This window comes from Capsicum annuum, chromosome 11, assembly GCF_002878395.1.
Source record: "Capsicum annuum cultivar UCD-10X-F1 chromosome 11, UCD10Xv1.1, whole genome shotgun sequence".
In the NCBI taxonomy this organism is placed as follows: Eukaryota; Viridiplantae; Streptophyta; class Magnoliopsida; order Solanales; family Solanaceae; genus Capsicum; species Capsicum annuum.
In genome coordinates, this window is record NC_061121.1 from 93,991,004 (window position 1) to 94,018,913 (window position 27,910).

Below are 27,910 nucleotides of genomic sequence, written 5' to 3' on the forward strand. Positions count from 1 at the left end.
TATATATATATATATATATATATATATGTAAAGTGATAATCAAAGGATTTGGAGAATAATTTTACCATTTTATGGCTTTATCCCAAGGTAATATATGTTAGGATTACTTATACCACCCAAAGGGTGGGATAACTTATGCCAATACTATTTATTAATATTGGGATAAGTTATTCCGAACTTGACAACCAAACACGACACCAAAAATTTTATCCCGAGATTATGTGCTTTAATACCTTACACCAAATTACCCCTAAATTTATTACTCCTCTGGTGATGAACTACACAGACCCGTTAAATTACCCTATATGGTCGTGCCAATAGCTACGTAATCATACCCAGATGCTAAGCCCTTTGGGATTGTGACCCTGACCATGCAATCATTTGTCCTTTGCAATCGTGACAGATGCCGTGCAATCGGGAAGAGGAAAAAAATGCACCACCACCAACTAAATCCAGCAACAACACAACCTTACATAAATCTCCAAGGATCCTCAGAATTTATTTGAAATCTCGTGAGCACAAATCAATTAGACAACCAGATTGAAAACAATATTCCAAACTCTACTGAAATCGTCAAGAAATGGAAAAGAGATCATTTGGATCAAATGTAGATCGAAGTCAAACTCATGCCTTAAACTTTCAACTTTCTAACAAACTACTCAAAATCCATCTGAATACCTCAAAACCTAAATTAGAGGTCCTATTAATCCAAAAGATATACTATCTATGTAGCTAATGGAATTGTCAAAATTTTCATACGACCTTATTAGCACCAAATATTGACTTTGATCAACCATACCATCTTTTCAGCCTTTCAAAATAAAAAATATGCATAATTCTTAACCAACCACCTCAAGAATTGTGTCATCACATACCCATATATCATAAATACTATAAAATAACTACATGAAGGGGTAAATGGTCAAAATGTACCTGAATTAAAAAAGAATCATTGTAGGAATTATTACAAAACAATAGATGTTGGTGTAATATATCATAAATTACAATAATTATAGTTAAAACAATAAAATCAACAAAACAACCAAAAATAATATTTTCAGGCTGAGGCATGGATATCTCGCTCTCTATAAGGAGATTCAAGACCACTATAGTATAATCTACACCGATACAATAGTGTCTGTTGCGATCTAAAAATGTGTTATGATGGAACTTATTGCAACTTAGCCTTAATAAGTAAGTCAATCACCCAAACTGATAAGAAAAACACAAAAACAATAACAATATAACCCAAGACAAGACTTCTAGAACAAAGTCAGACCTATACATGTATTATAATAGTAGATGTCTGAAAGAAATGACATAAATCATCCAAAATCTGGTGTCAAAATGTAAGAGCATCTAGTATAATATCCTAAAAACTAAAAGCATACATTTTTCTTTGAATGATAAATAAAGAAAAATAGAGATAGATGAAGCCCGAATCAACCCCAAACTCTAGAGCAAATCAATAACTTGAAAGTTTGAAATCTCTGCACAAAATCAACTGACACGTAAGGTGCTTATACTAGGATCTACACCAAAAGGGCATATTAGGGTGAGTATGATTCACTTGTACCAGCAGGTATCATAGGTCAACTGAGAAAAATAAAAAATAAGATAAATAAAATAACACATTGAGCATGTCACCTACAAGTAAAAAAGTCTCAAACAATAGCTCACACCGTCTCTACTATCAGTTCTAATATATAAATATGAAAATAAAAAGCAACACAGTTATATACGAAGGAAATATTGAAACTAAACATAAATCAAGAAAACTAAAGATATCATAAAAGATATGTGACAAATACAATGCAATGCAATATGGATGTGATGACTGATAATAGTCATCACATGACTTTTTGTATACAGCCACCGAGTTGGAAGCTCCCCAGGTAGGACCCATGGAGGATTCGTAACCCATAAACTATATCGTATATCTCATCTCATCTCACTTCTTTGTCTCATGTTCATGGAGAGAATATTCATAAATGTGTCTTATTTTTTTAAAAAATGATGTTTCTCGATGTTACCAGTAGGGGTGTGCAAAAATCAAACTGACCGATAAATCAAAATGATAAAAATATTATTGGTTTATTGTTATTGGGTTATTGGGTTAACATTTTTTTAATGGTTTTATAAAAAAAAATTATTGGGTTATTGGTTTGGTTTGATTTTTTCTTACTGGATTATTGGGTAAATCGATAACCCAATAAGAATATATATATATATATATATATATCTATATATATGTGTGTGTGTGTGTGTGTATGACTTATTACATTATATATTTCTCTTAAATTACTACAAATTAACAAACCTATTATTTCAATTATACAAACTCTTAGTTTCTTCTAACAACATTTAGTTTAAACTTGAAGATTCTTGTAAATTAAAATATACTATGTAAGATTTTTGATTGCAACTAAGATTCTTTTTTTTATGTTAGTTACTACTATTTTTATTTTATGAGTATTTTCTTATCGGTTAAACCAGAAACCACATTGTTAAGGACTAAAAACCGATAAATCAAAAACCAATAAGAAATATCTTATTGGTTTAGCATATTTAGAAATCAAAAACTGATAATCCGAATCGATAATATGTAAAATCGAACCGAACCGACCGATGCACACCCCTAGGTACCAGTATCTCAAGAATGAAATATATGGAATGAGGATATAATACTCACAATTATCTCAATATAATGATACTCAAATCCATCCAAAACGTATATATATGTGTGTGTGTGTATGTGTATGTATATGTGTGTGTGTGTGTGTATATATATATATATATGAATATATGTATGCATATATACATACATATGGTGCACTTAGAAATCAACTCAATATATCCACAATTCATGATTATCAACTCCAATTAGGCACCTTCGAAATAAATATTCATGTAACACATTATTAATGTCACATTAACCCCTAGCATGGATATTTCTATCATGAAAAGACAATCAATGCTCAAATAAGGTCAATATTAGAAAAATAAACCCTATGGGGATATTTTATCTAGAATAAAGGCATTTAAATACACAGATAAGACTATTTAAATAAAGCCCCAATACAGGCAACATACAATATCGGCTATCATAAATCAACAACAACAGAATATGAGACCCCACATGGGCACACAATAGTAATAATGATCTTGAAATATAAATCATATAGTTATTTTTCCCAACTCATAGCATGATTTACTTATTTATTAACTACTCAGCTCAATATGAAAGAAGTTAAGTCATAACCTACCTCAAAATGATGAAAACTCAGCCTAAAGTGCTTTTATATGGAGTCATCCTCATAAGAATGGTCTCAAAATCAACTGCAATATTTAAATATAGAATCTACACATTAAAAGAATGCTAACGATATCCATATTACTCATATTTGAATAGGATCCAAAATGGATTCAAAAAATGAGTTAAAAAATGTAAGGGATAAAATCCAAATTTTCTTTTAGAAATACATTCTCCAAGGTTATAGGAATCTACAGGTGAAAACCTATGCAAAAACGGATTAAAAACGTGGTCTAAATCAAAGAAACATTCTTTTTAAAATTTACTGATATAAACCTCAAATTTTTAATTTTAAAATCATGATTTAAAAGTGTTTACAAAGAGATAATCAATGGAAAATAGTTGGAATATGTTTTAGGAGCTTACCAAAGTATGAATGGTGATAAAACCCTAAGAAATGACCCAAAACTCAAAGCTTGAGGTCCATAAATAGAGAAAAAATGTGAAAATGAGTCTCTTATATTGTTCAATGAGCAGTGCATCTTGAAAATGGTCAATCCTTCGCATTCACAAGGGTCAACACTGATCATGACACTAAATTGGCCTTCGCGTTCGCAATCAAAACTTCACATTCGCGAAAAAGGATCTAGCATGCACCAAATATCAGCAACTTTGCTAATTCTGCACACCTTCAAATTCTCCGAATGAACCATTGAAATTCATTCTGGACACGATAGAATTAAATCATATATGCTTCTAGTTTAATTTTAACATTCTGAACTCAATAGTGATGTTGAATATTTTTTTAAAAAATTATTTTCACTAAATTGATCCTCAAAAATTCTTTTCACTATTTTTCAATTGAACGATTGAAATGAGATTTAAAGGTCTCGAAATCAAACCAACCATACCACTAACCTAAATTTGAAATTTTGTATCTATTGGCGTAGTTCAAATTTTCATCCAACACTTAAATTATTAAATATTGACCTAAGTCAACAATATGGCTTCTGAACACTCTAAATCTTCAAACGCATTCAAATCATTCTCGACTACATCAAGAACCATGTCAACTATCCCCAAACCCCAAAATTAACATGTAGCAACTATAGAGAAAGACAATATGGTCAAAATATATAAAAATGAAAATTGACAAATTCAAATCATTATATTATCACTCTTGACTTGTCTCCTACAGGATACAATAATCCATCAATGTCATAACTCAAGCAACTTCGAATTAGTTAGTCCAAATTTCCATCAAAAGAAAACCTTCCTACAACATATAATACTCTCTTTTGTATAATGAATATAGTTAGAGACTTAGAATATTTTTTTTGTCTCAACTCTCTCTTTCACTAATAAAATTATTCTTTTTTATAGTGAATATAAATATAATTGGAGACTTAGAATATTTTTCTTTGTCTCAAATCCCTCTTTCAATAATATAATTAATTTCTTTCGAATAGTAAATATAGTTGAAAATTTAAAATATTTTCTTTGTCTCAACTATCTCTTTCATTATTCTCACCTCACTACATTGCAAAATATTTTTCCACATTTCACATATTTCTCTTCAATATTTCACAAAGAAAGAAACATCATTATTTATAGATGTATAGTTCTTTCATGTAATGAACAGAAAGAGGTAGGATAGTAATTTAGGTAGATAATGAGAGAATAATCCCTTAGAGGTCACATAAATTACAATATATAAAGAGTAAAATAATAAGCAAATAAGTATTAGAAGTTACAAGAGTTACAAAGTAATCTGACCACATTTATTCTTCCACAAGACTTGAAAAGAGAATAATCAAAAGACCTATTGGTAGCTCATTGGCTGCACTTTAAAAACAACCATTAACGTGTGTAAATCTGCAAAATGAAATGTAACTTAAGTAACTAATGTCAAATAGAAAAGTAGCATAATGATGCTTCAATTTAAAATGAGAGAGTATTCACCAATCAAGTTGAAGGCACACTGTTATGCATAATGAAGGTATGCTCTGCAATGAACCTCTACTTAATAAAATAGTAACTTTTACTCTAGAGTCTGTAGTAGTCTCGAACTATGACATAAGCTTTAATTGCCAGTACCTTGTGTTATTCAGATTTTTCATGAGTGTTTTTAAAAATAAACCCAATTCTCATAGGAAGGCCTACTTCCACATTCAATAGGTAAAATCTGTCAAGGGTGGTCCTGTAATTTTGATACCTCACTCATACGAGATACATAATTTCATCAAGAGTTTATAGATTCAACCTTCACAAATCATTATAGGAACAAAATTCACTCATATCGTATAAATAAATAAAATAATAGTGCATCCCACACCAAGTCATTATATGTTTCGTTCTTCCTATTGAACCTTGTTATAGGATCTTTAGTCCCAAGATTGGACTTCTTAATATATGACTTATGTATTTTTATAGGATTCGTTCCTCCCCCTCGATGTGTTTCAGACTCTTTATCTTGTCAAGACTTTGATCTAAATCTGCAAGATTATCCCAAGTAACACAATGAATGTTAATGGTATAACTTTATTAATACGATCTCACAGTTGTGTTTTCGCTTTTTGGATCTGAATTTAGTGTTACAATAATAGTTTGAAATCTACCAATAACATTGGTGCTATTACAATTAATCTAAATAAAGTGATTGATATAATAAATTTCTAAATCAATACACTTTTTCACAAGCTGAAGTGAAACTATAAACTCAACCTCCATGGTAGAGTTGGTCATAATAAATTTGTGTTTTCAACAACTAGCACCAAGGTTTCTCATCCGCATCACAAAGTGCTTTTAATTATAGCGGGATATTTTTTTCTTTTATAAAACAAACCTCTATTTTTGTACCAAGTAAATATGTTTGGCTTGCTTGTACCCGCCAAGTATATTTCTGCATACATAATATCAAGCCAAGTGCAATTAGCCAGATATCTCCTTTTTTTAGGCTAGCAAACTTTTTTTTCATATCACACTACTATCGTATATTTGAATCAAAAGGAGTTACAAGGCACATACGATCAACGAAAAGTATTTCACAATTTTTTTTTACCATAATGTGACATGTCAATGAAAAGTTCATCACATACTTTGGTACTTTTAATTTTTAGAATGAAATTTGCCTCATTTATTTTTTTAGGGAGAATACTCACAAAAATACCTAAATTTTGCCTGAATTTTCAGTTGAGTATATTAAACTTTGTGGAGGTCCTATTACCCCCTAGACTTTTTTAAAGTAGAATTATTGTCCCCCCCTAAATGCTATACCCAGTTTTAGTGTTGGGAGGTGTAATACCTGCGCTCTTTCTTCTCTATTTTCATTATTTTCATCATTACAACCATATTCCTCCTACAAACACCGCTGGTAATACTACAAATAATTCCAAAACATTGGTAATACTACAAATCCAATAAGAAAATAACATTAAACAACACTGGTAATACTACAAATTAATTTTTATTTAATTTCTTCTCCATTCTTATTCTTTTCGTCATTTTTTCACCATTTTTTCACTAAAATCTTGATTCTTAATTCTTGAAATTTGGCTTTTATTTAGTTCATATTATTTTATTCACCGTGGTTGCTCCATCATTGAATTGAAATTAAATACAATTTCATCACACACACACACCTCAAATGAGTCATCTTCTTGAAAACCTTACAAAACATACATACACACACTCACCAAAGATCATACAACACACACCAGATACACATACAGAACATATGCACAACGGGGGCATCATCATCTCCATTTTTTTAATACACAGACAGCCAATAGAGAACCCACTAAAAAATTCTCACAAAAAAGGAGACTCCTCCATCGTCACCATCAGATATACACACACATCACCGAAAAACACTCACCTCACTGGAAAACAACACACATATAACACAAACACAAAAAATTCACTCATAAAAATCATAACATACACACATAGATGCGGGAATTACACACCCACACAAAAATTCAAGAGAGGTAGATCTAGAAGGCCAAAAACAGTAATAAAAAGATCAAAATGGACTAAAAATTGTCAAGTTCTGATTCGAACAATATCACTGAACACACCCAATTAATATTATTTTATTCACCATGGTTGCTTCATTGTTGAATTGAAATTAAACACAATTTTATCACACACACACCCCAAATGGGTCATCTTCAATACACCCAATTCAATTACATCAATTTGACATAATTTCAAAACACACACACACACTGCCCATTAATTTCAATTTCAATTACATCAACAAAGATACAATGAGTATATATATGATTATGGAATTGAAGGATTATAGAATTGAAGCTTTGGTCAGTGTCTTCACTATATGTGGAGTGTGTGTATATTGAACGTGTGAGAGTGTTAAAAATAATATGACTCAGTGGACCCTTGTACTATTTTCGTTTTGTAATATGGATACTCCTACTTACATATTTGTCATCTGGACCCTTGAACCCACTAAAAGTAATATTTTAAACACTTTTTCGGTGAGTGTAACACACTCGCCCACTCAGCTTCCATGTCATCTTTCACGTAATTTTTATATATAAAAAATATTAAATATTAAATATTAAAATAAATAAATAAATAAATAAAAATAAATCCGCCCCTCTTTCCTCTTGTTCCCTCTCTCTTCTCCCTTTTCTTTCTTTTTTTCCTGTCTTTCTTCTTCTTCTTCTTCTTCTTCTTCTTCTTCTTCTTCTTCGTTTCTACTCTCTTCTCCTTCTTCTTTTTCTTAGTGAGTAGTAGGTACCTGAGGATAAACAGGACTTGAGAATTTATTTTTCATCAGGTGGGTAGTCATCTTGTTGATCGAAAAGATGGGTCGACGGGAAGTACTTAACCCAAAAAAGATCAAGCAAAATCATGGTGTTGGTAGAGACCGCCATGGCTGTTGCCAATACCAAGCATTGTAAACCCAACATACTTGACATAGTATAATTTTGTGGGGTTGAATTGAAATTACAGAAGATATTATAGAAGAATATGAATTAATTTCATGAATTTTCATGATTCATTTGTTGTTTTTCGAGCTTTATCAAGCTTGTTAATGGAGTTTATTATTGTTATTATTGAGAGGGGGGCTGGGGAAGGGGTAGAGGTGGTTGAACGGGAGGAGGTGGTTGGGAGAGGGGGGCTGGATGGAGGGAAGGGGGCTAGGAGAGGGGGGCTGGGGGTGGTTGGACGGGGGGAGGGGGGATGGACGGGGTGAGGGGTGGGGTGGGGGATGGCTGGACGGGGGTTGGGGTTCGGGAGGGGCCTTTTTAAAAAAAAATTTATTATTTTTTAACTTTTAAAAATATATTTAAATTTAAAAAGTTGTAGTTGGGGTTTTTTTTTTCTTTCTAAATTATTTTAATATAAAATTGACCAAAAATTGACCCCCACTCGCGCCTTAGGCTGGTGTCTACACGCTCCTTGTCCTATTTAGCCATTTTAAAGCCACATAGGTTCGGTCAACGGTCAAAGGATTTAAAATATTATTTTTTAGTGGGTTCAAGGGTTCAGATGACAAACATGTAAGTAAGAGTATCTACATTACAAAACGGACATAGTACAAGCGTCCACTGAATCATTTTATCTACTTTTCTTTGTCTCATCTCTATCTTTCACTATTCTCACCTCACTATACTAGACAATATTTTTCACACTTCACATATTTCTCTTCTATGTTTTATAATGAAAAATAACACCATTACTTATAGGTGTATAATTCTTTTATATAATGAATAGAAAGAGATGGGAAAGTAATTTAGATAGATAATCGAAGAATAATGTCTTGGGTTGCATAATTATAAGACATAAAGAATAGAATAATAAGTAAATGAGTGTCATACATTACAAGAATTGCAAAGTAAAATGACCACATCCATTCTCCCACAATTAAACTTGAAAGAAGAATCATCGAAAGGCCGATTGGTAGCCCATCGTCAGCACTTTAAAAACAACCATTAACGTGTGGAAAAGCTGCAAACTAATATGTAACTTAGTAACTAATGTAAAATAGTAAAATAGCATAATGACGCTTCAATATTAATGAGTCATATTAATATAATAATATTAAATGCTCAAACTACACTTACAATAGACACTCGGGTTAATTCACACGTTCGTTCATATATTTTATTAACTTAAAGTAAGTACTTCTATTAGTTAGTTAAGACAAAAATTTAGACAAACAACCAAGAACTTTATAATACAAATTTTACAAATCAAAAGGAAACTAAATAATTGCAGAAGTACTGTAAAAAATTTAATGACATATCTAATTGGCATTAGAAAATCTTTTTGAGTTATTTCTAACAAGTTAAGGGCATGTGTGATCTAATAGGTAGAAGGGAGGGACACATTTGAACTATTTCTACTAGGTTGATGGTAATTTTGATCCAATAAGTAAAGAAAGGGCAAATTTGACCCAACATGTGAGAGGACATTTTTTAACCAATGCTGATACACTCAGGGTATTTTTAACCTTAAAAAAAAAATTAAGAACCTCAAAAATAAGGCCAATACTAATAGAAGATCTCCCAAATAATACTAGGCAAATGTATATTTCTCCTTTTTCATTTTTACTTGACCTGTTACTTGCTACACCCTTTAAGTAATACCCCCTCCATTTTATTTTCTTTGGTCCTTTTATGAAAAATATTTATTTTAATTTACTTGTCCGATTTATAAAATTAAGAGAATTTTATTTATGTTCTTCCGATAATACCGATATCATTAACAGGTAGTTTAGTTGTGAAAGAGTTATCTCGGAATAATTAATTTTGGAATTAGTTATCCTGTAATTAGTTATCCCACCATATATATGGGATAACTTATCCCATCATTATGGTGTAAATGGTGGGATAAATAATTTTGGTACTAACTAATATCTCACACCAAACATCAGATAAAATAGTGTTTTATTTTATCTCGAGACTATTTATCCCATATACTCACATCAAACGATCCCTATGTGACTACATAAAGTGTATGGTTCCCAAATTTACATTTTTAAATCATTGTAGACATATAAAATTTAATGGATTAAATTCATACAAAATTTGAGTTTAATGCATGATCATTTGACTTAATTAACAAATTTGGGCCCTACAAATTAATTATTCCATTTTGTTAAATTCAAGCCCAAGGTTTATTACACTTTGGAGCCCGAACCCATGCCACGTGTCTGGGTGACTTGGCATCTCCGTCAAATTAAAGACCAACAAGGTGACGCCACATGTCCAAATGATGTGAAAATCTCATTCTAATTCAAGAACCAGTCAAAAGTCGCCAAGTGTCAAAGTGACAAATTCCGGCTAATCACAAGCAACCAGGTCTATCCCCTACAACTATAAATAGGGGATAACATAACATTCTAAAGGACATTCTGAAAAGAGGACTTTGAGAACTATTGGCAACGTCGACATTGACTATCAAGTTCTTTCAAGGAGCAATCAATGGAGTTCTTTCCGAAGATTATTCCAAAGCGACAAAACACTTTTCGACATCCCCGACGATTGAAATACGTCTCTAGGAGTCCAAATCATCCAACGATTTGAGAAACACGCTACTGAAAGCCCTCGAATCATTTCTAAGTTTAGGTTAGAAGAATCAAGAGAGTCACAAAATTGTACTCACAAGATTCATTTTAATAGAATTACTCTTTTTTGTTTATTTTATTTTTGCTTGCAGTTAATTTTTAACACTATGAAATTTGCTACGAACAAATTTTGGCACACCCAGTGGGACCAATTTTGCTCTTCATGTCTTCCTCCTACAAGTCAAAAGCTACAAATCCAACTATTGTGAAGGACTTCGGAAAAACAAATGATGTTACATGCAAGGGTCCTACTGCTACATCTGCTGACCTCAGTCGTGTTGGACCAATTACTCGCCGAAAGTTCAAGGCTAGTGACCTGGATAAATCTAAATACTTAACTTGTTGGAGGTAGTGAAAAACAACAACTCTCATGTGACGACTTCTAGGGGCAATCTCGTATCCATGTTCTTTGGCAAACTTTCTCTAATCGGATCCAACTTTTGTAAACCTAAAGATTCAACGGATTCTCCAGTTTCAACGAAGGTCAATTCCTTAATGGATGACTCAATTGACATGGACGAGAAATTTGCAATGATGGAGCAAACCATTGAAGCCCTAAAGAATTCGGTTGGCGATAAGAATCTTCATATCGCTCAGCTCATGAACAAAATGGAGGCCTATGAACCACGAGAGTCAAGTCACGTCCCTAATTATCCACCCGGTTTCACTCCACAGGACAAAGATGTTGAGGAATTACCTGCTAAGTCTAAATTTTAGAAGGAGAAACAATCTATTTTTGTTGCGGCTTTATCTGTCCAACAATTGCAAAACATAATAACAAACACCATCAAGGCTCAATATGGTGGAGCACCACAGAGTTCGTTGTATTACTCCAAGCCTTACACGAGACGAATATATTGTCTACCCATGCCAATAGGCTATCAACCACCAAAGTTACAATAATTTGATGGCAAGGAAAACCCGAGGCAATATATTACCCACTTAATCGAAATATCTAGCAACGCTGGAACACATGGAGATCTCTTGGTAAAACAGTTTGTTTGTTCATTGAAAGGGAACACATTTGAATTGTATATTGACTTAGAGCGTGAGTCAATTGATAGTTGGGAGCATCTCGAGAAGGAGTTTCTCAATTAATTTTATTACACCCGGCGAACTGTGAGCATGATAGAGTTAACGGGAATTAAGCAAAGAAAGGATGAGCCTATAACGGATTATATCAATTGATGGAAATCATTGAGTTTGGAATACAAAGACCGCCTTTCTGAAATATGTCCGGTAGAAATGTGCATTCAAGGAATGCATTGGTGCCTCCTATACATACTACAAGGAATCAAACCAAAAATATTTGAAGAGCTGACTACACGAGCACATAATATGGAGTTAAGAAACGTAAATCATAGGAAGGCATCTTCTTTTATTGAACCAATGAAAGAGAAAAGAGAGTTTAAGAAAGGTATGACCTCAAAGACTAAAGAGTCTATGGTAGTGAAAGAAACTTCTGTGAAGGTCACAACTAAGCAAATGGTGAAGGAAGATGAAGGCTCGAGGCAATATCAAAGAGAGGACAAACGTCGTCCAACCTTGAAAGAATTATAAGCTAAGGTTTATCCATTTCTAGATTCAGATGTACCTATGATACTGGATGAATTTCTAGTTAAGAAAATGATTGATCTTTCTGAATCAAAAAGTCCGAAGGAAATCAATAAGGTCGATGATCCCAAGTACTGTAAGTATCATCGCATTGTTGGCCATCCAACGAGAAAGTACTTTATCTTGAAGGAGAAAATCATGATGCTAGTAAGTGAAGGAAAAATCATCATCGATGTGGATAAAACAGTAGAGGCAAATCACGCTAGTATCATTCCTGAGAAAGAGGAGTGTTCAATGTTACAAACCATGCCAAGCTCAATCTTCTTGCAGTTTGGGAGATTCGAGCCAGTTGAAGTGGATTTTTCTAGGAAGACTCTTAAAGGATCATTAGGAACAGATAACAAAGCTAAAGGTAATGATGATGATGGTTGAACCTTAGTTTCTCATAAAAAAGGAGACATCAGGCGGTTCTAAGAATATGACTTCCTAAGCTAAAAGTGATGAAGAGTAATACGGAGCATCTACGACCACCAAAAAGTGTTAAGTAGTATACTAGCAAGAAGATTAATAGTGCATTGTCACAAAAGTATCAAAGTATTGTGACATTGTATGAGTTCTTTCTGAAAAAATTTCTTAAAGATAGTCAAATTGGTGCCACTCATGTAATTTCCAGCATAGAGGAAGTAAAGGAAAGAAAAATAAGACATTTTCCAACAATAACACAAGAATTTCATGCTAATAGGGAAGTTGCATCATGTTGTGTTGTAATTTCCTTCACGGATGATGATTTATTGTTAGGGTCTAAACTACATAATAGACCTTTATTTGTGGTAGTGTCTATTCGAGAATAATATCTCAATCGTATATTGCTCGATGATGGTTCAGCAATCAATATTTTGCCAAATATAGTGCTCAAAAGGTTTGGAATATCCATTGATGAATTATCCAAAAGCAACATAACGATTCAAGGCTTCAATCAAGGAGGACAACGAGCCTTGAGAAAGATTCGTGTAGGATTATCCATTGGCGACGTGAAATCACACACTTTGATTTATGTTATAGATGCCAAAACATCATACAACTTGCTTCTCGGACGCCCCTGGGTGTATAAAAATAAAGTCGTGTCATCTACTTTGCATCAATGCATAAAGTATGTAAAAGATGGTAAAGTAGTCAAAATAAATGCGGATATCAATCCTTTTGCTGATACAAAGTCGTACTTTATAGATGTAAAATTCTACTTGGATTCTTGTGAATTGGGTATGGAGAAACCAACACTAGCCAACCCAACTAATGTTGTTGTAAAAGAAGTAGAGGTCCAGCGGGCTGCTGTCAAGATGCCTAAGGAGAGAATTGAAAAATTTTCCACTAAGCTTTTATCATTTGAAGGAGAAATGCAGATGAATATGGATGAAGAACATCTAATTTTTTCCTTCATCCCTCGTGAGCGTCGAAAGGATGGACAAACCTTGCTAGAAGAATGTACTTAATAAAGCCGCCCTCCAAGGAGAGAAATGAGCCATAAGGCATTCCAAGATTTGAAGGAGATTATGACTGTCCCAGTTATACAGGTCCCATCTATCACACCTAATCTTCTAGGAAGTAATACTTTGACTCATAAGATAAAATGTCAGTTTGGTGAGAAAGCCTTTACCCTTCTTAAAAAATTAGGTTACAATTTCTCCAAGCCGACAAGACTAGGTGAGCTTAAAGATGATGTCACTAGTGAAAAGAGACATGGTCTTACAGAGGCACAAATGATGTTGAGAAAGCAAGGGCATCATTTTGCCACTCCTAAGTTTGGCCTGGGATTCAAATTCCCAGAACCTCTTTGAATTACTACTAAAAAGGGCAAGGAAAAAACTTCATCACATTATGTCTCAGTAGAAAAAGGCAAGGGATCTGAGGATGACAAAATGCCACAATAAACTTTGGTATTTGAACGCATAGGAAGATTGACACCTCGTGTCTCTGTATTTGAAAGATTGGGTTGCAAAGACAAAAGTAGAGCCTCTAAACAAATGGAAGAAGAGGCCGACACCTAAAGAACTTCTGTCTTTCAGCATTTGGGAACCATAAGAAAGTCATTAGCACAAAAAGGGTTGCAGGAGAATGAAAAATAAGGTTTTCTTGAAGGAGTAGATAATAAAGACATTCATAGTATCTTTCCATCACATATAAAGAGAAAGAATGTGTTGTCAATCAACACAGATGGTTTGCTGAAAGTGAAAAAAAGCACCATTGTGTTTACTAACAAGTCTTGTGGAAAGACAAAAAAGGAGCAAGAAGAAGTCATCACGACATTTGAAGGAAGTAAATTGGAAGATCCAACTTTGTACAAGCATTCTATCACATAATAGTGGAAGAAAGTCCATACCTTGATAGAGTGGATGATGATGTTAAAGAGGATCCACCCCAATCAGAATATGGCAAATAATCAACTGTAGATGAACTCAAAGAACTTATTCTCGATACTTTGGAAGACCCGCGTCCAACGTTCATTAGTATGCTTCTTACGCCACAAGAAGAAAAGAAATACTTTAAGTTATTAGTTGAGTACAAAGATGTCTTTTCCTGGTCGTACCAAGAAATGTCAGGCCTTTGTCCAAGGGTAGCTATTCATCATTTAGGGGTCAAAAAGGGGGCACGTCCTATAAAGCAATCACAACGAATGTTTTATCCCAATTTGGTAACACAAATTGAAGCAGAGGTCAATAATCTTATCAAAGATGGATTTATCCAAAAAGTAAAGTACCCATAATGGATTTTAAACATTGTCCCCATCAAGAAGAAGAATGGTCAAATACGTGTCTGCATTGATTTTTGAGACTTGAATAAGGCATGTCCAAAAGATGATTTCCCTATACCGATCATAGAGCTCATGGTTGATATGATAATTGGACATGAAGCTATGACATTTATAGATGGGTCTTTCAGATATAATCAAATCAGAATGTCTCCAAAGGACGAAGAATGCACTGCATTCCGAACTCCAAAAGGGATATATTGTTACAAAGTTATGCCTTTTGGTCTAAAGAATGCGGCTACAAACTACCAATGTACAATGTAAAACATTTTTAATGACATGTTACATAAGAGGGTAGAATGTTACGTTGATGACTTAGTGGTAAAGACAAAATGCAGGGATGACCGTCTTGAAGACCTCCGCATTATTTTTGAGAGGTTAAGAAAATTCGACTTGAAAATTAACCTACTCAAATGTGCCTTTGGGGTTACCTTGTGAAATTTTCTTTGCTTTATCATGCCTCATCAAGGAATTAAAGTTGATCGTACAAAGATTGATGCTATTCAAAATATGCCTGAACGAAAAAACTTTAGAGACCTCCGCAGTCTACAAGGAAATTTGGCATTCATTCGGAGGTTCATCTCTAACTTGGCTAGAAGGTGTCAACCCTTCAACCATCTAATGACAAAAGATATACCTTTCCACTGGGACCAATCATGTCAAAATGCTTTTGAAAGCATCAAAAGATACTTGTTAATTCTACCCGTATTAGGGGCACCAATTCCTGGAAGGCCATTAATACTCTACATTGCATCACAAGAGTGATCACTTGGAGCACTTCTTAGTCAGGAGAATAAAGATAAGAAGGAACAAGTGTTATACTATCTAAATCAAACCTTGATAGGAGCTAAGATAAATTATACGGCCATTGATAAAATGTACTTAGCTTTGCTTTATGCGATAAAAAAATTAAGGCATTATTTTGAAGCATACACCATAAAACTAATTTTTCAGGCTGATCCCGTGAAGTTTGTAATGAGACGGCTATTTCTCTTAGGGCGTCTAGCAAGATGGTTTGTATTGTTTAATCTATATGAGATCGTATACATACCTCAAAAGGCTGTGATGGGGCAAGAACTTGCCAATTTCCTCATTGATCACCCTTTTCCAGCATAAATGGAGGTTTCAGATAAGTTTTCTGATGAAGATATACTATTTACCGAAGAACTTCCACCCTGGACAATGCTTTTTGGTGGATCTGCACATCGAGATGGTTCAGGAGCAGGCGTTGTGCTGATATCACCAGAAAAATTAATCTTGCCATTCTCGTTGGTGAAATATGTTCCAATAATGTTGCAGAGTACCAAGCTTCAATTGTTATCCTTGAAATAACATTAGATATGAAAATTCCACAATTGGATAGCTATGATAATTCTAAGTTGATCATTAACCATCTTTTAGGGAGTTATGAGGTGAAGAAGGAAGATCTTTTACCATATCACCAATATGCCATTATTTTTCTTGAAAATTTTGATTAGGTATTACTAAACCATGTCCTAAGAGAAGAAAATCGCAAGGCGGATGCTATGGCTAACTTAGCCACAACGCTGGCACTTGAAGAGAATGAGTCAACAAAGGCACAAGTATGTTATCAAAGGTATTCTTGGTTGTCTTGATCTTCAAATAGATGAAAGCCATCATAAATCTGTTCGAGTGATAGAAGATAAAGATTGGCAAAAACCAATAATTGAGTATCTCAATCATGGAAGGCTACCTAAGGATCCATAGAAAAGAGCAGACATTAAGAGAAGGGCACCACGATTCATATTTCATGAGGGAATATTATTTCATTATTCTTATGAGGGGTTATTCCTGCGATGTCTTGACAAAGAAGAAGCTCAACAAACATTGGAGGAAACACATTTCAGCACGGGTGGGGCACACTAATCAGGGCCTAAACTTCATTTCTGTATAAAAAAGATGGGCTACTATTGGCCAATAATGGTGGTGGATTAACTAGAGCATGCCAAAAGGTATCAAACATGTAAATTTCATGCTAATTACATCTATCAATCTCCAGAGCCTCTTCATCCAGTTTGGCCTCATGGCCTTTTGATTCCTGGGGACTTAATGTTGTTGGACCTCTTTCAAAGTCGTCAAAAGAGCAAATGTATATCTTAGTTGCTACTGACTATTTCTCAAAATATGTTGAAGCTGTGCCATTAAAAGAAGTGAGAAAGGAAAATTTTGTTGATTTTATCAAGTCAAACATAATTTCAGGTATGTTATACCAAGATGCATAGTTACGGATAATGGAACGCCTTCAGCAATAAATTCATAAAGACTTTATGTGAGAAGTTTAATTTTAAGCAACATAAGTCTTCAATGTACAATGCACCTGTCGATGGCCTTGTCGACGCTTTGCACAAGACACTTAGTAACCTATTGAAGAAAGTTATTGCAAAATATAAAAGGTATTGGCATGAGAAGATTAGTAAAGCTTTGTGGGCATATCATACAACCTTTAGAACTGCAACACAAGCAACTCTGTATTCATTGGTGTATGGCGTAGAAGCGGTCCTTTCATTAGAACAACAAATTCCTTCATTGCGAATTGCGATTCAAGAAGGGCTTATAACTGAACATAACGCTCAACTTCATCTAGCAGAGTTGGAGGTATTGGATGAGAAGACATTAGAAGAACAACAAAGGTTGGAGTGTTATCAAGCTCGACTTGCTAGAGCTTTCAACAAGAGGGTATGACCATGACCATTTCAAGTGACTTTGTATTAGCAGTTTGAAGACCCACAATCCTCAACAAATACATCGGTGATAAGTTTACATCAAGATGAGATGGACCATATGTAGTGAAAGAAACTTATTTAAGTGGTGCTATAAGATTTTCTATCAAGATGGTGTAAGAGTTAGTTTAATCAACGGCAAGTTCCTGAAGTAGTACTTTCCAAGAAGGTTGCCTACGCTCCTTAAGATACTATCTTAAACTACATATCACTCCTAGTCCGCATGAGTCTAAACTGTGAACGATTCTCCAAAAAAAAGAGAAAAAGAAAGGATAAAAAAATAAAAAAATAAAAATAAATTAAATCATCATTCTTGAACTATGTTATGACTTGATCCTTCCGAGGTACATAGGCAACTTAGAATATTTTTACTCTAAGTTTAGTCATATGAGTAAAAAAAAAGGGGAGGAAAAACATGTGTCATTATTTGAGCACAACAATAATACTTTGAATTGACATAGATACCACATGAAGATAGACATTCCTTTACTAAGCTTACCGTGGACGTGCAATGGTAAAGAGACAAGCAAGGCAAAGTGAATTTCGAAAATATATCTGTATAAATCCTTAAAAGTGTTTACTATTATTTTTGCATATGTGGTAGATCTTAGAGTCTTCTTCGCAACAAAAAAAGCGGCTCATGATTCGAAATTTCCTACACCAAGTTATGAATATTCTATCATAGCCGCTCAAAGTTGCTAAATAGGCCATCAAATTTCGAACTAAGCTGACTTTGATGAAGTATCTGTATAAATATGTAAAAGCGTTAAGTTTGGTTTTTATGTATGTTGTAGATCTGGGAATCTACTTTCTAAAAAAAAATGACACCTAATTCTGATACTCCTACGTCGAGATACGGAATTTATCGTGACGCTGCGCAAAGTTGATAAAACTAGCAAACCAAGATTAAAAGATTGGCTTTGGGACAATATCTAGGATGATTCAGGTGCAATCTGATTATTATTCTAGCGTAAGACATTTCCATATGATTCTAGTTTTCAACATAAAAAATAGTACCTCATTTCGATACTCCTATGTCAAAATATGAAGTTTATCGTGATGCTGTGCAAAGCTGATAAAACTAGTGAACCAAGATAAGAAGAACGGTTTTGGGGAAATATATGGGATGATTTAGGTGCAATCTTATTGTGGTTCCCAAGATAGACGTATCTCTACGATTCTAGTTTCTAACGCAAAAAACGGGTCCTGGTTCTGATATTCCTAAGTCAAGATATGAGAATTTTCATGAGGCTGCACAAATCAAACAAAATATGACAAAACAGAACTGAAAGACTGATTTCGGAAGGGTACCTGGAAAATTCCGGAGAACTTCTGGCCATGATTTTTACATATATTTTAGTTACATGAGTTAGCCTGCTAGCAAAATAAGAATTTTGTGATTTTGACACTCCAAGTTTGAGTTATGAATTTTTTTTACTATAGCCTCTCAAAGCTGAAAAAAATTAGGTGACACAAAGTTCAAGCGAAGTCTTTTATATAAGATTTGCACAGGTGTAAAAACCTTTTGATCACGACTTTCATGCGCATTTTAGTTTTGAGAATTTACATTCCAACGACACAAGTGGCTCATAATTTGGAATTATTTATCTTATGTCACAAATGTCAAAGCATATGGGTCGGGAAGACAAATAAAAGAACATGTTGGCGTGTCAAATTTAACAAACAAACTATATAACACGAAATACATTAAAAAAAATCACGTTTACTGCTCCAAGAAAGATTGTCAGTACATCATGATAAGATTCAAAGTAAAACTAAAAGGGAAAAGAGAGCATTCTTAAGCAAAAAAAAAAAATTAAGGGAAAAACTTATGGCCATGAATCTGAAGGTGACTTGTCTCAGCTATTTCCTTTAGCTTAGCAAGTTCTTTGGTTTGTGTTTCCGAAAGTGAGCTGATTTTCTCAAGGGCATGAATCTCGACTTCAATGTTGGTGACACTCTCTTGATTTTTGGACAATTTTTTTTGATGTTCTTCAATAAGAAAAATGGTCTTCTTCTTCTTTGACGTCCAAGCTTCTTACTCTTTTTTAGCTCTCTCAAGGACTTTTTGAAGCTCTTCCAAATGCTTGTCCATCTTGACTTTGTCTTCATTTACATCATGAAGACGTTGTTATGCAATAGAAAGCAACTCTTCATGAGCATCTCTAGTTATCTTTTGGGAACTAGACAATTTTGTAACATCATAACCTCCATGCTTCTTAAAAAGTCTACAAGTAGAACCTCCAAAGAAGAGAGGTTGACGACATTGACCAGTCAGAAAGTAGAACCTCCAAAGAAGAGAGGTCGACGACGTTGACCTCCCGAAGACCTTTAAGAATTAGAGCAACACCTTTTTCTAACTCTTTGAGGTTTTTTGAGGATTTAACAAAGAATTGTGTAATACATTCACACAAGAAACGCCACAATCCGAAAACATAGGATAATTTGAAAGCCGAAATAGTCTTTTGTGGTTCAAAATTTGGAGCAATCCACTGTAATGGACGAACCAAACCTTGGGGACATTTGAAGGTCTATTATCATTTGCTTCAGCTAATATATCAATAGTTGGAACATTTTGAAAATATTCAATATTTTTTGACAACTTTGTAGATGAATCCTTATTTGTAGCTTGAGTCATGGCATTATCAAGAGAAAGATTAGGAATCTTCAACACACTTGAAGGATTCGGGATTGTAACACAATCCTCACCAAATATATCATCACTAAATATATTACTGGAAACGTCCATAAGACCTAACTAAAAAAAGAGAAGTTAATATCGAGTAAAGAAGCAAGTTGTGATATTAAAGAAGTAATTATTACCTGATGTGATAAATCAGCTAAGGGAATTGTTGAACCAGCAGCACCATCTTCAAAGATAGCTGTGTCAATACTTATGAAATCCAAATCAGCAAACACATGATGTTGATCGCTCAAGTCCTTATGCTTTTTGTTCAAACGTTTCCAGTGTGGTTCTTGGCTAGCATTGCTTTCATTTGAACTAGAGGCGGAACTATCAATAATATATCTATTTAGTGAAACAAGTGGTTTGGATGCATCACTGCAAAATTACAAAATGTCTAGTGACTTTTCAACGCCTTTATCCGACCAGCTAGAAGATTTCTTTCTTTTTTGGACAATATTGATCACTTCAAAAGTGGAGATGGCTACCGCCTTGGGGGCTGATGAGGGGCTTTTTGCTCTTTTATCCATATGTGTATCCTTGCCCTTTAAATTCTTAGACTTAGGAACAACTTGGATAGATTGAGTAGGCTTACCTATCACCGCCTTGGACGTTGATGGGAGAGAAAGCTTGTCTTGACCATCCAACTGAAGTTGGTTTCCTCTGGTTGATGAAGGAGCATTATTTTTCTTCAGACCTCTTAAAATAATGTGGGTACTTCATCTTAACACAGTCTCCTGATGGGCTGGCCACCAATTCGAGTACTCTCGAGTCATTAAAGGTCCATTGTCCAATGGACGCATTGGTATGTTAAGCTTTGACAAACTTCCAAGACAAACAACAGAATCCCTAAGTTGAACCAAAGCTAGCAGCGAACTATCAAAATGATGCTTTGTCAGAATGCTGGGAACATCTTGACAAAATCCAAATTAGTGACTAAATCGATGAGGGCTATAAGGCTCCACGATCAGATCATCATCATGCCTTAAAGTGACAAAACTTGAACGAAGGCCTATGAAGAAGTCACTCTAAGAATTGGACAATTTGTCACTATCATCAAATTGTACCTTTTTTCGCTGTAGCAAGGACAAATGAGAAAACTTCTTTAAATTGACTTGTTGAAATAACTTGCGAGTATCAACAAGGTCAAATTATTTTGCCATCTTTTCTCCTGAAATTAGCCACTTCTTCACCCCTTACTACGAATAGTTTACATGGTAATAAGTTTCAAAATACTCACCTATCCATCCATAAACATAATGTATGGGGAAGAGTGTATGGCAGGACCCCAAGTTTGAAGAAGTAGAAATCTCCCTAAGGCCGTGATAGATGCTTGCAAGAACTGGGACCACTAAAGAAAAATTTTCTCCATATGCCATCAATCTTGCGACTTTGAAGACGCTATCCCGAATACAACTAGCCTTCTTGTTGGGGAGTAAAAATTTACAGAGCCAACATGCAAGGAAAGCCGCTAAATAAGTTTCATCTCTGAGTGGTTCTTCCACGCATAACTCAATAAAAGGGGCATTGTCTTCTTCGATTTTTGGTAAAAAAATTCATGTCAATATTCCCCAATGGGTCATGATTCATCCTTGGCTTCGTTCAATTTTTGAAAAATTTTTTGAAGGCTCAACGTAGTTTCTTGGTCCTCAAAACCAGAAATTAGTCCAATCAAGAAAACAGACATCATCAATGCCCCTTTTGTAAGCCGGTAGAATACTGAAAATAAGTATGAGTAGTTTCTAGGGAGAAAAGGCTTCCCTTTGTCATCCACATGTGTTAACTCCTTAGCAGAGGGAATAACTTCATCATAAAATAACCCATGTCCCATAAAAATATGGACAACTCTCTAATAAAAGTAGAAATTGTGTTGGTGGATGGATGCCAATTCTCACAGAAGGCATGGAGCACATTCTCATTATGGTCTTATGTAAACAATAAAGAAAAAACGGTGTCATAAGTCTTATTGCACTCTAAGGTCTCCTTATTATGGGAAAGAATGTCTTCTATCCACTCCCAGTAGCCAGATGTATATCGAACCTCACCAAATTCAGAGGGAGGAACACGCCAACTGCTAAGGCTCCCATTGCGGCTAGGAGAGCTCGCAACAACAATATTTTGATGTGTAGAAGAATTTAAAAGGAGAAATTTTTCTGTAATAATTTTGCCTTAAAAGTTGTCCATGACGTCCTTAGTTTCTGTCGTTGACCATTCTGTGAGATGGAAGGAAGTTTCCAACGAATTTCTTACAAGCTGGAAGGAGCCAAGCACCGGAGGATGAACTTTCAAAGTGAGGGGTTTTACATGTGAATCTGGTTTGGTTTCCATAATATCAAGGCAAGTGTATGGAGTTTCACGATCATTGAAACAAGTCATTGTTGGGGACCAAGAGCACCTTACGTCGTTCTTAAGGATCAAGAAAATAATAGAGATTAACCATTATGGATACGCACACGTTGGGAAATAAGAGAACCTGAAGTTGAATGTTAAAGAAAAAAAATTAACTATACCAACACAGGTTAAATTTGGCCGCAAATTTTTGTCTAGTTTCTATTTTTTTTCCGGTTGCAATAAACATAATTGCAAAACTTGGTTAAGTTACAAATCCTTGTTGTTACTTATTAAAAAAATGAGTAGCATGCGATTGCAGTCACGTATTTCATATTGCAATCGTACAAATTTGAGCGAGCAAGAGGCAACAGAATGATATAAAAGTTACAGTTACCTGAGGAGCAGTTTGTGGATTCAATCGTATCGGGCAAGGTCACAGCTTCATAGTCTGGCAATCAAGCACAGTCGAACACTTTTCTTTGTAGCTACCTAGTGCTTTGATGAATTTTCTCTCCAAGGGAAAATCTTGTATAGAAGTTTTGGTGAAAATGTCAATTTCATATATAAGGGAGATGGTAATAAGATTGGAATAAAAAAATCCCTGGGAATTTCAAGTTTCCAAATAGCTAAAACAAAATTACCATGTTTGAAAGATTTCTTTGAAAAAAAATTGATTCTTCTTGAGCACCAAAGGAAAGTTAATATTTGCTTGGTTCAAAAGTTCAATTCAAGAATCTTTACTAACATGCAAGGGGCACTAAATTAAGGATTTACTCAATATTGTCCTATTTTAAATATATGGAAAAAATTTTAGACCACTCACAAATGACGGTCTATCTAGAAGGCACTGATAAGAAACAAGTAGCTTTGATGTCAAAAAAAAAAAACATCCATAGGTACTTCAAGTCTCGTCGCCAAGTTTTGGCAAGCCTACACGTCAACAAGGCTCGAAGTAAGGGCATTTGTAGACATATAAAATTCAACGGGTTTAATTCATACAAAATTTGAGTTTAATTCATGAAAATTTGGGTTGATTAATGAATTTGGGCCGTACAAATTAATTAATCCATTTTATTAAATTCAAGCCCAAGGTCCATTACACTTTGGAGCTCGAACCCATGCCATGTGTCAGGGTGACTTGGAATCCTCGTCAAATTAAAGACTAACAATGTGATGCCACATGTACAAATAATGTGGAAATCTCATTCAAATTCAAGAACCAGTCAAAAGTTGCCAGAGTCAAAGTGAAAGGTTTTGGCCAATCACAAGCAACCAGGCCTACCCCCGACAACTATAAATAAGGGGTAACATAACATTCCAAAGGACATTTTGAAAAGAGGACTTTGAGAAGCATTGACAACGTCGCCATTGACTATCAAGTTCTTGCGCAGAGCAATCAACGGAGTTCTTCCCAGAGATTATTCCAAAGCGACAAAACACTTTCCGACATCCCCGATGATTGAAATACGTTTCTAGGAGTCCAAATCATCCAACGATTCGAGAAACACACTACTGAAGGTCCTAGAATCATTTTTAAGTTTAGGAGAGAAGAATCAAGAGAATCACAGAATTGTACTCACAAGATTCATTTTAATAAAATTACTCTTTTTTGTTTATTTTATTTTTGTTTGCAGTTAATTTTCAACACTACGAAAATTTGTTGTGAACAATCATAATTAATAAGATTAATTTAGTAAAATAAATTCTTAATGAATATTTTCTTAAGGCGAGGGTCAAGTCAACAAGGACCAGCTAATATGTAACGGAGGAAATACCCCCCTCACCCCAAGAATGTTGGGAATAAAATGTTTAATAACAAGAATAAAATAGACATAATAGATTTTTCAAATCAACCAAATAAAGTTTTACGACTATTTTTAGTATATAGTGGACAAATATAGGTAGATGACTGGAGTAATATTGTACCCATTTTAAGTTACCATAATAGCATTATTGTAAACAAAAAAGTATCATTGTTGATTTGTAAATGTAACTTCAATAGTGTGAAAATGTTTTTTTTGGAATGTGACCAAAGGTTGTAAATGCAGATAATTGTTAATGCTGGAAATGGATCAGGAGGGTTCTTTACTTGGGATGTGTTAGACAAGCTTGGTGCAGACACATTTGGATCTCTCCACCTAAATCCGGATGGAATGTTTCCTAACCATATCCCTAACCCTGAGGAAAAAATAGCCATGTCCTTAACCAGAGCCGCAGTTCTTGAAAACAAGGCTGATCTCGGCATTGTTTTTGACACAGACGTGGATCGGAGTGGTGTTGTGGATAGTGAAGGAAATCCCATTAATGGTGACCGGCTCATTGCGCTAATGTCGGCAATTGTTCTCATGGAACACCCTGGTACAACTGTTGTCACTGATGCTCGAACCAGTATGGCCTTAACTAAATTTATTACGAATAGAGGAGGACAACATTGCTTGTATAGAGTTGGTTATCGGAATGTGATTGACAAGGGTATCAATCTTAATAAGGATGGCATCGAAACACATCTCATGATGGAAACTAGTGGCCATGGTGCTTTGAAAGAAAATCACTTTCTTGATGATGGTACGCGATTTATAATTTTCAAGTATTCTAAGTTTATTCTTTCATTGTTCCATTGTTCCCTTTTTTGACTTAAAGTTTCTTATTTCTTGATGAAATTTCCTAGGTGCATACATGGTCGTGAAAATTATAACTGAAATGGTTAGAATGAAGCTTGAGGGATCAGAAGGAGGCATTCACAGTCTCATTAAAGATCTTGAAGAGCCATTGGAGTCGGCAGAACTCAGAATGGTCATCCTTTCTGAGCCTAGATATGCTAAAGCAAAAGCATTTGAAGTCATTGAAGCATTCAAAACATACATTGAGGTACATGTTTAGAACTCTTCACTAGTTGGAGGAAGGATATGAACTCCTTCATACCTTTAGTTTCACTTAATTGGTTGGCAAAAGCTTCTATATGTCTTCCTTCCTTCCATTGGATATAGAAAACTTTACAGTTGTCTAAATTACTTGTTAACGTATGTGACATAACTCTTCTAAAAGATTAAACCATTAGAGAGAGTATTTTTGTTTAGTTGCTAAAACTTCTGACACTTCTTCATGTATGATTCTTTTTTCTTATTATCCAACTTCTTCTTTTGATGATGGACTACGATCAGACTCGACTCTGAACTTTTGTGTGCTCTCCCACCATATTGAAGTTTCTTATCTAGAATCTGTTAGATAGACTTTTATTTAGTTAGTTTCTTATCTAAAAGCTATTGACATTTATTCCAAGGGAAGTGATTATATATTCCAAATGTTTGTTCACCTTTAGCAAGGATACTTACCAGGATGGGAACTTGATGCTTGTGGAGACTGCTGGGTTAGTGATGGTTGCCTTGTGGACACTAGTGATGATCCAGCTGCAATTGATGCTTATATGTATAGGTAAGGAACTAATAAATTGACAAAAAGAATTGACAATATGCTTTCAAGTATTGGACATCATGAATATAATGCTGATTTATATTCAGGGCCAAAGTTTCAGAAGAAGAAAATGGCGAATATGGATGGGTTCACCTTCGACAAAGTATCCATAACCCAAATATTGCTATTAATCTGCAATCCACCATTCCTGGTGGGTGCCAATACATGGCAAAAGTTCTGAGAGATCGGTATTATCTTTTGCTCCCTTTCATAAAGAGTTTTCGTTTTAATAGTTTGAGTGATCACACATTTCTTATGTGTATTTGATGTTTTAGGTTTCTCTTGCCTAGCGGAATGGATAAAATACTCTACATCAACGAAATTGATAAGTATGCTAGAAATGGAAATTTAAGCACAGATGCTTAAGAGATGTTTGAAGTTCAGATTTGCCAATAATGTTGAACACAAAGTTTACTTAAACTGTGTTTGGTGCACTGGAAAAAGAAGAAGAAGAAGAAGTAAAGAGTGTGACAAATGTATTCTTACTTGATGAAGTTGGCAGTTCATTTACCTCTTGCACTTCTCGTACATGGAATTTGCAGCGCTTCTCGTGGTTAGCAATGACACCAAAATATATAGTTATAAAAATTTGTTTTATAAATTTAATTGAGATGAAATGTACTGTTTTATAGGCATATAAAAATATTTTTTGAGCATGTGCATATCCCATGCTAAGAATCACTTTTCAAGAAGACAATAGAGAAGATCTATGGCCGTCAAACCCTAAACCTATCACCAACATGGCATCTACCAGTAGCCAATCATCAAATAACACTAATAAAAAGGCCAATTCGAAAGCTGAAATTGCACCCATTCCAATTAAGAAGATTGATTTCAGAGATGGAATTTCAATTCTTAAATGGACTGAGCAGGAAGTCAATAGAATGAATATTATAGAGAATTTTCAATATGCGATAGTTTGTAAGTTTTCATATGGGTGGCCGGAGAGCGTTGAAATGAGGGAATAAATTTTCAAACAGTGTGTTATTATAGGAGAATGCAAAATAGGCTTCATGCGAAATAGATATATTCTAATGAGGCTAGAATTAGTCAAGGATTTCATCAACATAATGTCTAAAAGTGCACATTACATAAATTCAAAAGATGGACATTCATATCAAATGTGTCCATTGATTTATGATGCCAACTTCAAGTTAGAGAAAGAAACTACACAAGCTTTAGCCTGGAACTCATTCCCTGATCTGCTGCCAACCTTCTTTGTCAAGAAATCATTATTCTCCCTAGCATCTGCTGTTGGAAAACCACTGCATTTGGACGATGCAACTATTAATAAGACAAGAACAACTTGCGCCAGGTTAAGGCACAATTAGACTTATTAGCTGAAAGACATAACTTTGTCATAATGCAGACTGAAAATGAGGTTAACAAAGGAAAGCAAGAGCATTAAGGTTAAAATTAAATATGATATGATCCCAACATATTGTATAGATGCAAGCTACAAGGACATGAT

The 27,910-nt window shown here is 34.4% G+C and overlaps 1 protein-coding gene across 2 annotated transcripts in view; it reads left to right on the top strand.

The window, feature by feature from the left end:
- LOC107846905 (phosphomannomutase/phosphoglucomutase) overlaps positions 1-27,095 on the top strand; it is a 31,004-nt gene extending 3,909 nt beyond the window's left edge. The window contains exons 3-7 of one of the 2 annotated variants that reach the window (XM_047398845.1): positions 25,017-25,533; positions 25,637-25,836; positions 26,288-26,400; positions 26,487-26,627; positions 26,715-27,095. In XM_047398845.1, coding sequence (XP_047254801.1) covers positions 25,017-25,533; positions 25,637-25,836; positions 26,288-26,400; positions 26,487-26,627; positions 26,715-26,805 — 1,062 coding nt within the window. In that variant the 3' untranslated portion in view covers positions 26,806-27,095. The remainder of the gene's footprint in view (positions 1-25,016; positions 25,534-25,636; positions 25,837-26,287; positions 26,401-26,486; positions 26,628-26,714) is intronic. The other variant, XM_047398846.1, reaches the window with a different exon arrangement.
- The last annotated feature ends 815 nt before the right edge of the window (positions 27,096-27,910 follow it).